Here is a 13,868-nt window from a genome sequence, read left to right as displayed (position 1 = left end):
ATGTCATGATAACTTTGAATAAAAATTTCATGATTTCAATGAATTTTGATTACTGCTCTAAAATATGTTCTTTTCAAATGTCTGGGTAAAATAAAACAACTTTCCCCCCCATTGAACACAATATATTTCATTTTAAGAAACATTTGAAATATTCTGGAGCAGTAAACATGCCAGGCTAAATAATACAATTCAATCATTGATTTCTGCAATCTTCATTAGTTTAAAAAATACAGATTTCTTTACAACTTGAAGAGGCATCTTTATATTTAGTATATTATTATAATGTAATCCACTGAACTGTTCAGATCTATAGTTTTTTAGATGTTTCCTGACTCTGACCAGTAGATTTTGATGTAGAGAGTTACAGTTGCCCTAAAAAAAACTAAATAAAAGAGTCATAGCAAAAAACACAAAACAAAACGTACATATACTGTAGAAATGGCAGTATATCAGCAAATAAAAACCTTGACTTTTCCAAACCACAGTAAACCTTGAAACCGGTTATCATCCCATGCCTAGATTGTTTAGTATTTTTCACTATAAATATTAAATTTTGCTTCCCAGAAACTGGGTGAAAGGGCATCCGCTGTGTAAAACACGTGACGGTACAGCTGGCAGTTCATTCCGCTGTGGTGATCTCTAATAAATCAGAGACTAAGCTGAAGAAAAACGAATGAATGAATGAATGAATATTACATTTTGACAAATTATTTATAAGCCTGATATCATACTTTCTAAGTGACAGTCTATCATGCAATAGTCATGTGTCTGTGCTTTTTCACGTAAATCATGATTGATAAAAATGTGTTGTTTTATACAGTAGCGGATATGCATTATTCCCTTCACACCTGCACTAGTCGTCCACTTGAGATCTAGACATAGACTAAACACATGTTAATGCAAGGTGTAAACAGGGCTGTAAATGCTTGTACACTCAAACACACTCAATATACCTGAATGAGAGCATCAGAAGAGCAGTGAACATTCAAACCGCTCTCCATTGTTTCTCCCCATTGTTCCAAAAGGCCACTTTCTCTGCTTTGGATTTGAGTAAAGGGAGGGTGAAGATAAATTTAGCAGTCCACAGTCCACAGTCCTCTAGTCACAAATACAGGAATTCCTGAGAGATTTTTGCAGTGTGCACCAAGGGATTGAAGTTAGTGGGAGAGGAATGAGGATGCCACAGAAATCCACTTTGTGTCTTGTCAACACTGACAGTCAGATCTCAAGATACACTCTAAAAGATTTGTTGTAATATACTAATCACTTATAAAAATATAACATTTGACCTCAAAAGAAACACAGATGTAGGATTTATTATATATATATATATATATATATATATATATATATATATATATATATATATATATATATATATATATATATATATATATATATATATATATATATATATATAAAATAAATCCTACATCTCAATCCATACATTTCATATATACTGTAAACATATATAATATTAATTAAAGTATTATTATTATTATTCAATTTGTTCCAGAATTGCAGATTCCATTTATTTTCCTTGAACTGAAATGATGTAACAAATGTATAATGTACAGTAAACTGAATTCATTATTAATGTAAAGTAATGCAAAATCATTTAAAAGTGATAAGGAACATAGTACAAATAATGAATCTACTAATGGTGTATCTGAAACATTCTGCACAGATTATTTAGAGAAGAATAATTACTTGCCTCAATGCCTTTCAGGGTTTCCGCCAAACAAAGTGACATCACTTGGAGAAAGTCACTATCAGTCAGTGCTTTAAATATTGTTCTATGTTATGTTCTTTTTTATAACCAATGTAACTGAAATTATTAGTAATACAGAATATAATTGAAGAAATAATAAAAAATAAAAGATCATGAAATGTCTATGAAACTTAGATTGGTAACTTTGAACTTTATTTACCTCTAATAACACAAAAAAAGAATAAAAACTTGACTTAATTCATGATTCAGGAGGTGGAGAAAGACAAAAATGGTGGGAGTCTTTAAATGAATATTTTTAAAGACATAATGTTGCTAAGTACACATACAAACATTATTTTTTTAAAGATTACTTAATATTATTTGTGCTATTATGCAAATCTGTTTCATTTAAAGTTTTTTTTTAAATCATAGGTTTATGAAGAAAATGCAAAATGTACCTGCAATTCTAGAATCACCCAGAAACTAAATATGCCTAAAGCTGGTGAATGACAGTTTTTAAATGTAAATATGTTTATTTATTTTTTTGGTTTATTGACTAAAACTGGTACAAAATGTTCACTATTTGTGCCTCCAAAGACCAGCAGAGATATTACAGTACACATATTTTTTTTTACATTTAGGCTGTGTTCACATGACAGCAGTGACCTGAAAACAGAAGTTTTTCCATTACATTAAAAATGATTTTTGCTTTTGACAAATGTCAAACTATGTGTCTGCATGTGTTATGCATGACAGACCAGTATGTGATCAAACTGACATTGCAATTGAACTGCATTGAAAGTTGTTGTTGAAAATGTTGCTTAAAAATTTAAATGTAAAGTCACAATTAAAGAAATTGAATAATTATAATAAGGTCAAATACCTATTATTTACAGTTTTATTTTTTATTTTTGTTTTTTGCATTGAGCTATCACAAAGATGTGTTTGTGGGTATCTCACCCAACTGCACATTGTCTCTAGTCTATATGTATAGAGAGATTTGCAGAAGTAAGTGGGATGTAAAATGCATGAGTGTTTATTACACAGGCCATGAGATCTTTCTGAATGCTTTCTAAAGACCTTTTTTTTTTTTTTGAGAAAGAATCCTTTTTAGTATAAGAATGTCAAATCATGCTTTCATTCATTCGTTCGTTCGTTCATTCATTTTTTTGGAGAACATGCAAACCAGCCGAGGTTCAAACCAGCAACCTTCTTGCTGTGAGGTGACAGTGCTAGCCACTGAGCCACCATTTTAAATGTTTTAAATGTTCATAATATATTATCCCTTAGGTAATTTAGCTTTAAAAATAATTATAATAATGCCTTGATTGTAAGCATTTTTTATTTTTTTCAATATTATTATTTTTTTTATCTATTCTTACTGTCTGTTAAAAAAGTTTAAATATATTTGCAAAATCCTTACAACACTAATAATTATTTTGTTTGATAAACATAACCTGAACCCTTGTTGTTACTTTTACTTTATTGGGTATTTTGTAAAATGTAACATTGCTATGTCGGTACTTTCATTTAATTAATTTCTAGTGGCACTTTTAACTTCACTGCCACCCATAACCCAACTCTTTCCACAAAACCTAATTAATTATCTAGTTCATCCTAAGCCTGACTACACTGTATAAACATGCAGTATTCGTTTTTTACAAGTTTAAGAGCATTAAATAAAAAAAGAAAAGGTAATTTCACAGTAAATCCATAATCCTGCCAAGTATTTATGTACATTTTCCACTAAAAAGGAATGTATTTGCAGTTCATTAATTATCTTGCATGCCATCCATTACCTAATATATCCCATTTAATATACCTTCCAGTGCTACTGTCTAAATGAAAATCTGACATTTAAAGCAGTTTTACCCCTCAGTGAGGATTTTGTAGCTTCATTTGTTGCATTTCCATTTTTTGGTGTCACCAAATACCACAAGACGCAACAGCAGAAGTGCAGCAGCATTGCACATTTCCTGTCTGCAGCCTCCATCTTTCAAAACAAGCCTTCTTTTCTTGCTTCTGTCTCATTTGAGCAGATTTCATAGCTTTCCGCCCATTAAACTTATCCTTGCCAGGCAGTTGTAGTGTGTGGGTCGGGCAGAAATTAATTTGTTTGCTAAACGCCCTGATAAATTCTTCTTCCGCTCTGCTCGGGCTTAATGTTTGTGTCTCTTTCTGCTCAATGAGACATAGAGCTGCCATGCCGGAGCCCCGGGGATCTCAATGAATAAATGATCGAGCTTTTTTCATTCTTATTCTTTCGTCCCAGAAAGAGAAGGGAGAAACTCATTTTGCGTGTATTACGGGGGATGCAGCTAGTAGCTAAAAATACCTCGGACTGAATCTTTGTTGCTAAGGCTTGCTCAGCAACTGCGCTGGATGTCAAACCCTCTAGAAAACCCCCTCCGTGAGCACGCTTTGCTTTCTGTCACTGGAAACGATGGAGTATTTGGCATCATGTGCCCTGTCATCATTCTTTCTGCTTTATTTCTGTCTTTTTTTTCTAAGAAGGTCTGAGCTACCGAGGGCCAGTGGTATTGAGATAATATTTGGGAAAATTAGTTTTATTATTGCATGAATGTGATCAAAATGCTGTTCAAATTCCCTGATTCAAACCTGATTTTTCAGGCATTTTCTCAGTCACATAATCCTTTTGCATTTATGTGTTTATGTGCCTGTTGGTCAAAGATGGAAAAGGTTTTTTCAAGCATCAAAAAATAGCAATAATTTATTTACAAAAATATTATCAGGCATATTTAAGCCCAGAATACAAATCCACTGACATTTTAAATCTTTATACTTTACCCCTAGCTTTTTAACCACTAGACTTTCCCAATTTGTCAGCTATACGATCTTAAAATATAATAAAATGTAGTATAAGGCATTATTTGTGTATTAAGTACGTGTCAGAAATAGGTATGCTGTTTTATTTTTGAATAAATATGTGTTAGGTTAAAATACAATAGAATGTTTTCCACCCAACTGTATTTTTACCACATAAGATATCTGAAACATTGAAGTAGATCATTTGTTTGCATTTAATGTGCTTTCTCTATTTATAATATCACTTTTGTAAAATTTATTTCATGCATAGAGCAAAATGTGACGTATTGTGACATTCATGATATAAATTAATCACAATATTTCACATAATCGCACTATTAAAGTCATTGAATCAATTTGTTTTCAAATTATACAAAAAAATCACACATCCTTGGGGATTTGATTCATGAGAACATATAAAAGAAAGGTGTTTCTGCCTTTTGTTTATTGATAAATCATTATGGACCTGTATGTTCCTCAGAGGCCAAAAATGTCTTTGCATAGACTCATGAATTTGTTTAAAGACGTCTCAAGAGACATTAAAACTGTTACTGTCATCCTCTAAACACACACACACACACACACACACACACACACACACACACACACACACACACACACACACACACACACACACACACACACACACACACACACACACACACACACAAACAAACACACAAACACACAAACACACACTGACTGCACATCACTAGTCTCTTACACTCCTCAAATGATTTTGGTTCCCTTTTTTTCCACAATCATTTCTTAGCTTAGCCTAACTTTGTCACCAAGATTTTCAATCAGGTTTAGATCGGGAATCTGGTCTGCCATTTCATTATTTCAAAGTTTTCATCTTCAAAGAACCACTTTACCCATTTTTGCTGTGTGTCGGGGCTTATTGTCCTGCATGAAAATTGCTGGAAAATTTGTTTGACACACTTAGTATGTTTACATGGACACCAATAATATGATTTTAATATGATTAAACAATACTCTGATTAAGAGTCCACCATGTAAACAGCGATTTTTAATTCATTTAATCTAATTATATTCATAATCGAACTAAACAGAAACAGAATTAAGAAATGTGGAAAATGCCAATTTAAGTCTCATTATTAAAGTGCAGTACAGACTTGTAAACACCGCAATCAAACTATTACCGTCGTGTAGGATTTTCACCGCATTTTGTGACAGGATAGTCACACACGGTTGTTTGGCACTATTCTCTGCACCTACCGAGTCAGTGAAGGACCACAGACACCTGCATCGCGAAATGCAGAGGTTTTTTTTCTCCATACAGCATGCGGTATCAAATTCCATTAAAACTACACTCTTCCAGCTGTTCATACTCGCATCCACAATCTCGTTTGTCATAAGGGACATGAATGAAATGTTCCTGAATGAAAGTGAAAGTGCCAAACTGCAGTTAAAGTCAACAAATTACAAATGAAACACTTGAAATTACATGAAACTCAGAAGGAAACCTAGATAGCGTGGTGACACAATGCATTAATCGAATTATGTGCTGTAACATGTAAAACGGGATCATAAAAGGAACATTCAAAAAGCATCTCATGTAAACGCCTTAATCATATTATAGTCCTACTCAGATTATTGATTAATAATTCGATTACTGATTTCCATGTAAATGTAGTCACTGTATGCATAGACAGATACATGTGCTGTTCCACCTGCATTTATCATTATGAGGAGAATTATTCGAAATGAAAATGTTAATTTAGTCAACATTTAACAGTACATCAGCATATATATGACAGACTAAAAGTATTTTAAAGTAGTCTTTAGAGTATTGTGTGGAGAATCACTCATCATCCCAGGTGTTTCTCAGCATAAATCCAGCAGCTTGTAGTTTATCTGTAATGTAAGAGCCATACATCATAAAATGGCATCTTGTGAAGGCAGATAACAGCGTATCTTGTATAAGTGTTTCTAATCTCAGCAGTAGTCATCTGTACCATCCTCCTCTTGTCTGAGTGACATTCTGCTCTATTCATTGGTTTTGCGTATTGTTTTTAGCCTGCTCCATTGTTATGAAAAAATTGTGTTAATGTTTAAAGTTGGGATTTGTGCATATATTTTCATTTTATGTATATAATTGAATTCAGGTATTTATTATACATTCATTATTGCCACAAAAATACTATAGCAAACATTAATAGACTATTATATAAAGTACATATCATCAATAGCAATGCAATGTGTCAGGGCATGTGTATTATCAGTTTCTTTAACCGTTTTTTTATCTTGGTTTCAGAATGTCACAAAAGAGGAAGAGGAAGACAAGCCTATATCTCTCACAGAAGAAGAGATTAAAGCAAAAATAGACGACTACAACTCCAAAGTGACGGAGAATGGGATGAAATTAGTGAGTATATTTGCCAACAAAGCATCAAAGTGTTGTAATTTGAGAATTTTTCTGACTCAAGTGGCTTTTGTGATCCTCTAGAACCCAGACGGCACATACACTGGTTTCATCAAGGTTCATTTGAGGTTGCGCAGGCCTGTGACTGTACTTTTTGTGGATGGGAAGTTACCAGGTCCGTGTTCCTCATCTGATGATTCGGATAACCGCACGTCCTTCTACCTGCCCGCCGATGCCGTCAAACAGCTCCACATCAGCAGCACCACCACGGTCAGAGAGGTCATTCAGGGCCTGCTGAAGAAGTTCATGGTACAGGACAATCCACGCAAGTTTGCCCTCTGCCGCCTGACCCGCCGGGACAGTCAGGGTGAGTGCTCAGATGAAGATGAAACACACTTTCGTTTCATTTAGCATATGTGGTAATAATGTGTTGTTTGCTGGTTTTTTCAGATCTTTTCCAGAAGTTGCCCTTATCAGACTGCCCGCTCTACTTGAGACTGTTAGCCGGTCCAGATCTAGACAATCTGAGTTTTGTACTCAAGGAAAATGAGACTGGAGAGGTGGAGGTGAGCTTTTCTGTTCTGTCTAAATATAGACACTTTAATAAACGTTAGTAATGCATAATGTTATTATGAAACAATCTTTGTAATGTGTATTTTAAAGAGTGAGAATTGATAATTCCACTGTTTATATTTGTTCTTTTGTCAGTGACCTGATTCTTCCTTTGCCACTTAAACACTACAGAAATATATTTAAACCTTTTCATGCATTGAATGTTGAAGCTATCATTGTAAAAAACAAATATGTAAATACATTGCTATAAAATACACAAACGTGTGTGTGCAATAAGTGATCAGTTACACATTTTGTTTAGTTGACTAAAAAAGGAATAAGTTGACTTGAGAAAATCCTTGATACTCTTTGAAAATATATGAGTAAACCCATCGTGTCTATGTATATATATGTATTTTAAAAACAATTATATGTGTTTATTGTTATTGTTAGACAGGTAAACAAAAAAATAAATCTTCTTTTATCTCACACCTATTTTGATCCGTTGTTGTCACTAAAATTTTACAGACCAAAATAAATAAATAAATATATACATAAATAAACACATAAATATATAAAATATTTACAAAGCAAAATAAATAAATAAATAAATACAGTTGAAGTCAGAATTATTAGCCCTCCTTTGATTTTGTTCTTTTTAAAAATGTTTTACAAATTATGTTTAATAGAGCAAGGAAATTGTTTTGTCTTCTGGAGAAAGTCTTATTTGTTTTATTTAGGGTAGATTAAAAGCAGTTTTTATTTTTTAAACACCATTTTAAGGTCAAATTTATTAGCCCCTTTAAGTATACATATAGTTTGTCTGTCTGTCTGTCTGTCCATCTGTCTGTCCGTCCGTCCGTCCTTCCGTCTTTCTGTTTATCTATATATTACAAAGAAAAATAAATAAATAAATACGTAAATAAACATGTAAATATACAAGTATTATTTTAATGTTGTTTATTTAATCTGCTTAATTTTTCTATTGACATTTTTTAATGATTCATGTATATAATTATATTCTGATTTCTAATATTAGTTTATTATGATCATTATTATATACATTAGCTTATTACATATAAATTCTACAAAAAATAATGAATAGCTTCTATTAAATATAAATCGGTTAGCAAAGCACAAACTTCATTTTTTTCCCTACATTCAGCTTCACTAATGTTAAATGTGCTTTCAGTGGCATGCGTTCTCAGTACCGGAGCTGCAGAACTTCCTGATCATCCTGGAGAAGGAGGAGAAGGAACGCATGCGGCAGGTGGAGCAGCGCTACTCCACTTACAGAGAGAAACTCCTACAGGCTCTGGGTGAGGTGGAGAGCAAACCAGGCTAATGGAGGACAACCAAACTGAGCCAACAGACGCCCAGCAGACCAACTCACAACACCTCCACTCAGGACTTATTCCAGCACGACTCAGTGACCTTTAACCCTCAAAGACGGGGGAAGCGATGGAGACGTGAACAAGACTAAGAAGAGGAGGTTGGAGCTAAAGAAGAATTCCTTCTCTCCTGGAAAACATGGCACACTGTTGAAAGCCCAGACGTTTGTTTCTGGTAGTCAAGCTTTTTGATATTCCATTGGGTTTCATTAGTTGTTTTTACATTCAATTCCGTCCATTTGTGTTTTCTTTTTATTATATGCTGCTGCTGTTGCTGCTACTGCAAGTGTTACTTAAAGCATGACTTTCCCTAGGGTCTCTCAGCTTGTGTCTATACTGCATGTACTCTATCAGGGAATATCTGAATGAAAGAGCGCTGGGAAAATAAAAAACAGCACTTCCGATCCAGAAAGGAAGTGGACAGACTTACTGTATAGAAAATATGATGCCTGTGAGATATCGGAGGACAAATAACCTTATCCAAATATCAAATTACAAACTTTATAACTGATTATTATAACATGCTACTCTACAAACAAAAAGGATTATTCTATTTGTACTGGAGGTTGTCTTAATATAGCTATAAATGTACTCTATTGCTGATAATGTTTCACCAGACTGTTCAATATTTCACCCCACAATCTCCATTCAAAGGATCAAAACAGTTTCTATCATTCTATTCTGGCCTTTATTTGGCCAGATTTTACACATAAACGTAGAAATGTACGATATAACTCGCAGCCTTTCTGATATAATCCTTTTTTTTTATAAGATATCATTTTCTCCACCTTTTTCCATCAGAATTATGAATGAATTCATGAAGATTCTAATTTAATTTCTTATCATTTTGAGTTTATATATTGACAATTCTACTTTTATTGTCACAATTGAAAGTTTATAGGCTTTATATCTCTAGTTTAACTCAAAATTGTGAGATATGAGCTCAAAATGATCTGAGATTTACTTAGAATTACTTGATGTTAACATAAAATTGTGAAAAACAACCCAGAATTTTAAAAAAGAAGGCCCAACATCCGTTTACCATATCTACACAGCAAACAATTCTGTGTCTAATAGACATCTAAATGTAGACAGCTTTGCTACAACAAGGATAAACTTGGGCTGTCAGTAAAAATCGATATAGATATTATAGACATATAGATAAAAGACATCTAAGAATAACCCAAAACTAGACTAGTTGTCAAATAAACTGACTTTATAAGTGTATTGATTCATTTATGTCTATTTGATGACTTGTCTAGTTTTGGCCTATTCTTAGACGTCTTATATATATTAACAGACAGCCCAAACTTAGCCTTGTTTTAGCTAAGATGACTATGTTTAGACATCTATTAGACATCTTTTAAAATGAAAAAGTGCTTGCTGGATATAAAGAGCTATTTTAAAATGCCTAAAGCCTTCATGGACACAGCTACTCTTTAAAAAAAAAAAGCCCCATCTCACATTTAGGTGTCCCATGAAAACTTGTGTAAACCCTCGGCATTGAGCGATCAGCTCAGTCTCTCAGGCGGATCTCTGCTTTTTGAGGATTGTGGTTGTGTTTATCCGGTGAGCTTTTCTCAGTCGCTTCAGCTTTTATCATGTAATACACAAGGTCATGTCTGATTAGGATGAGCTCAGCTGAAACAAACCTTGAGGATTTCAGTCTGTGTTACACCAAAGGAAAACAGAAAGTTCTCTATATTGTGACTATGACTTAAAGCTTTTACAAGGCAGTGCAGACATTATCATACAGAAGCTTGTTTTTTTACAAAGTAAAAAACAAAAAATTGTGAATTTGTAAATTGTTAACTTCTCAGAATTGCAGAATTGACCCGTATCCATCGAAGCGTTATTGTGCAGCTGAAAATGCTAGAGCTCTTCTAACAACGCTTTATTTATTTTGGAGGGTTGTTTTCTGACACAAAGTAAAAAGTAAAAAAAAAAAAAAAAGGTGAATCTGTAAATAGTTTCTATCTGAACTTCTCAGATGGTGAACTTCATTCTGCTGTGGCGACCTCTGATTAATAAAGGGACTAAGCCGAAAAGAAAATAAATGAATAAATGAACTTCTCAGAATTGCAGATTTTTATGAGCTACAATGACACGTATCCCTTAAAGAGTTATTGTGCAGCTGAAAATGCCAGAGCTCTTCCAAAAACGCTCAGCTGTAAGAGCTTTTTCAACTCTGAGCATTTCACAAATGCGGCTTTTCCATTGACAACAACTGAAAAGTTACGCTCAACTTGGAAAAAACAGCTTTGGTGGACTGAGCGCCCCACTGAAAAAAATTCTGCAAATTGTTGTAAACAGTTTTTATGTGTTCAAATTAAACAAAAAATTAAATTTAGTAATGTTCTACTTAATTTATTTGTTTCAATCCAGCTCAAATAAATAGTTTACAGTTTTCTTTTCTTTTTTTTCAGTGTAACTGCTTGTTTCCGCTTTGGGGGAATCAAAAGTAAAATTGTAATTGCAACTTTTTAATCACACTATTGTCTGAATTTCTAGCACTTTCTTGCAATTGTAAACTGCAGAATGCAAATTTGCATCTTACAGTACAAGATTTCAGGACAACTTGTGATTCAAACTCAATTTCCTCACAATTGTGAGATATAAACTCAAAACTTCAGGGTATAAACTCAGTGAGATATAAACTCAGAACTGCAAAATCTAAACTCAAAATTGCAAATAAAAAACTCAGACTTGTGAAATGTGCCTAGAATTCTGACATTTTGGAATTGTGAGGGAAAAGTTGCAATTACCTTTATTTATATAAACATATAACTTGTGGTGGAAATGGGCTTTCATATCTCCATGCCAATATAGACTGGGGATTTGCACACCAACACAGGCCACTGAGTGGTCCATTTTTTTTCATATCCATAATATGCATTCAAAGGGATTTTTGTATGTGCATTCTTCTGTTTAGCTCTGAGGTGCATGTGAACTGAATGTGTCTGTGACACAGGGAATTCAATTACATACGAAGATCATTAATAAGCACTGAAGTGTTGTTCCACAGTAATCTGGAATAACTGAAAACTCAGCTTGATGTTTTAGGCACTGATGAATCATTTCTCATCTCTCTTTCAAACACATTTAAGGCAAGACACTACAGGTGAACCCTGTTATTGTTGTTGATGATGTTTTTTAGGTTATTTGGCCTTTCATAGAGTATTTTATTATGAGTAATGTACAGAAAACACACAAAATACACCTTTGTGTTTTTTTTCTCGCACTTTATCAATTGTGTTTGTAGATTTAAATGATATATATATTGCAGCTAAAGGTTTCTCCAAATTAGTCTTTTATGAATCTCCATTTCAGAAGCACTTACACCAAAATTCAGAAATTCAAACAGTTTTATTGATATTTTTGAGGGTTTTTACAGAGGGATTTGTTCATGCTAATTGTGTCTGTTCAAATAAAAACTGTTATTCTTCAAATAAAGATTTCTTTTGTCTCTTCACAGTATTTTATGAATTACAGAGTGATAAAAGGTGATGATATATATATATATATAATAATTTAATGAAATAATGTCTCGTTTGTATATTTAAACATAAATCATCTTGTTCAAAATTATGTAATACAAAAAAAGTAGACTATTCTTAAAGTAATCAATCCGTTACCTTTTTTGTTTGTCTATTGTCCTGCAGTGTCTTGCCTTAAGTCCCGATCCATAAAACAATTTCACAGAATTTCAATAAAAAAGCAAGCAGTTTCTGGAACATGTATGTTTGTAGATATGGCACTTTAGAGTCCTGAATCTCCATATGGATCAGTCTGCCTGTTTAGCTCTCAAACGGGCAGACATTCACTCTTCAGCGAGCGGCAGGGGCCTCGTATGTTCTATTCCTGCTGCCAGTGCCTTTAGTCTCCGTGTAGCTTCTTTTGACTGTGTACTGTACATATATATGCTCTATATGTCTGGCCCTATAAACACACACGTTCAGTGGCAGTAGCCTGGTGCTTTCAATGTCAGAGCCATTGAGTCTGTGTGGGACTTTTTTGGGACTAGTGTTTAAAATAATGAAGTGTGTGTGTGTGTGTGCGCGCGTTTGTTTAATTTATTTTTTTTGGTTCAATTTAAAGTGTGAAAACTTGAATATGTGGACAAATCAGTACTATCAGGCAATCTTTTTTTTCAGAGTATCAAATGTTTAAAATGTCTATAAAGCTGTAAATATGAAGAATGAAATAAAGGGTTATCCTTTCGTGATGATGATGATGAGTGGTTTTATTTATTGTGATGAGTGAGGCAGCTAACTTGGACTGTTAATCATTTTGGTTAACATTACAGGCCCGTAGCCTGCCTGGTAAAAGACGGGGTTCTTTTTGCTCAAAAAGTGGATCCTTTTGCAGTCATACGCCTCATTTTCTATTCAATTATGAGGTTTAAACACTGCATTTTAGTCACATTTTTAAGCACAACTTTTAGCTGAATTAAATTGTTGTATGGTCATCATAACCACAGTTTAAATGTATTAAAAATATTTCTTAAAGGTTTACAATAAAGAAATATGAAAAGACTTGTTTATATAAATACAAATTTATTACATCGTATATCCGTGGTGGAAAGAGTACTGAAAAATCATAAGTAAAAGTACCATTACTTGCCTAAAAATGTAGTGCAAGTAGAGTAAAAGTATCTGTTTTATATTTTACTCAAAGTATGAGTAAAAAGTAGCCTTTACAAAAGTACTCAAGAGTAGTGAGTATTACGCTGTGACAAAACTGATGGGTTTACATTAATTTGTGCATGTGTGTGTAAACGTAACATTCTGTAGTGCATCTAGTGATTGCCCAAGCAGGCACACAACATCATAAGACGTTAATATTAGGATAGATTTATGTTGTGACCAAAATAGATTTAGGTGACCAAAATTCAATGGCTAGCCAGCGTCTAAGGACGTAATTGTGGTCAAATAATGACGTCAAATGACATTGATTTTAGGTTGTGTTGGAAAGTGACCAAAATCCAACATTGAGCCAACAC

General features: G+C 33.5%; 1 protein-coding gene across 3 annotated transcripts in view; it reads left to right on the top strand.

Annotated features, from left to right (window-relative positions):
- rassf5 (Ras association domain family member 5) overlaps positions 1 to 10,819 on the top strand; it is a 74,153-nt gene extending 63,334 nt beyond the window's left edge. For all 3 annotated transcript variants that reach the window (XM_001920828.8, XM_009305997.5, XM_005172889.6), the window contains 4 exons: positions 6,816 to 6,926; positions 7,008 to 7,290; positions 7,374 to 7,489; positions 8,668 to 10,819. In XM_001920828.8, coding sequence (XP_001920863.5) covers positions 6,816 to 6,926; positions 7,008 to 7,290; positions 7,374 to 7,489; positions 8,668 to 8,820 — 663 coding nt within the window. In that variant the 3' untranslated portion in view covers positions 8,821 to 10,819. The remainder of the gene's footprint in view (positions 1 to 6,815; positions 6,927 to 7,007; positions 7,291 to 7,373; positions 7,490 to 8,667) is intronic.
- Positions 10,820 to 13,868: the final 3,049 nt, after the last annotated feature.

The sequence above is a fragment of the Danio rerio genome, chromosome 11 (genome assembly GCF_049306965.1).
Source record: "Danio rerio strain Tuebingen ecotype United States chromosome 11, GRCz12tu, whole genome shotgun sequence".
Lineage (NCBI taxonomy): Eukaryota > Metazoa > Chordata > Actinopteri > Cypriniformes > Danionidae > Danio > Danio rerio.
The sequence above is the reverse complement of the archived record's forward strand: the minus strand, read 5'-3'. Positions and strand labels throughout refer to the sequence as shown.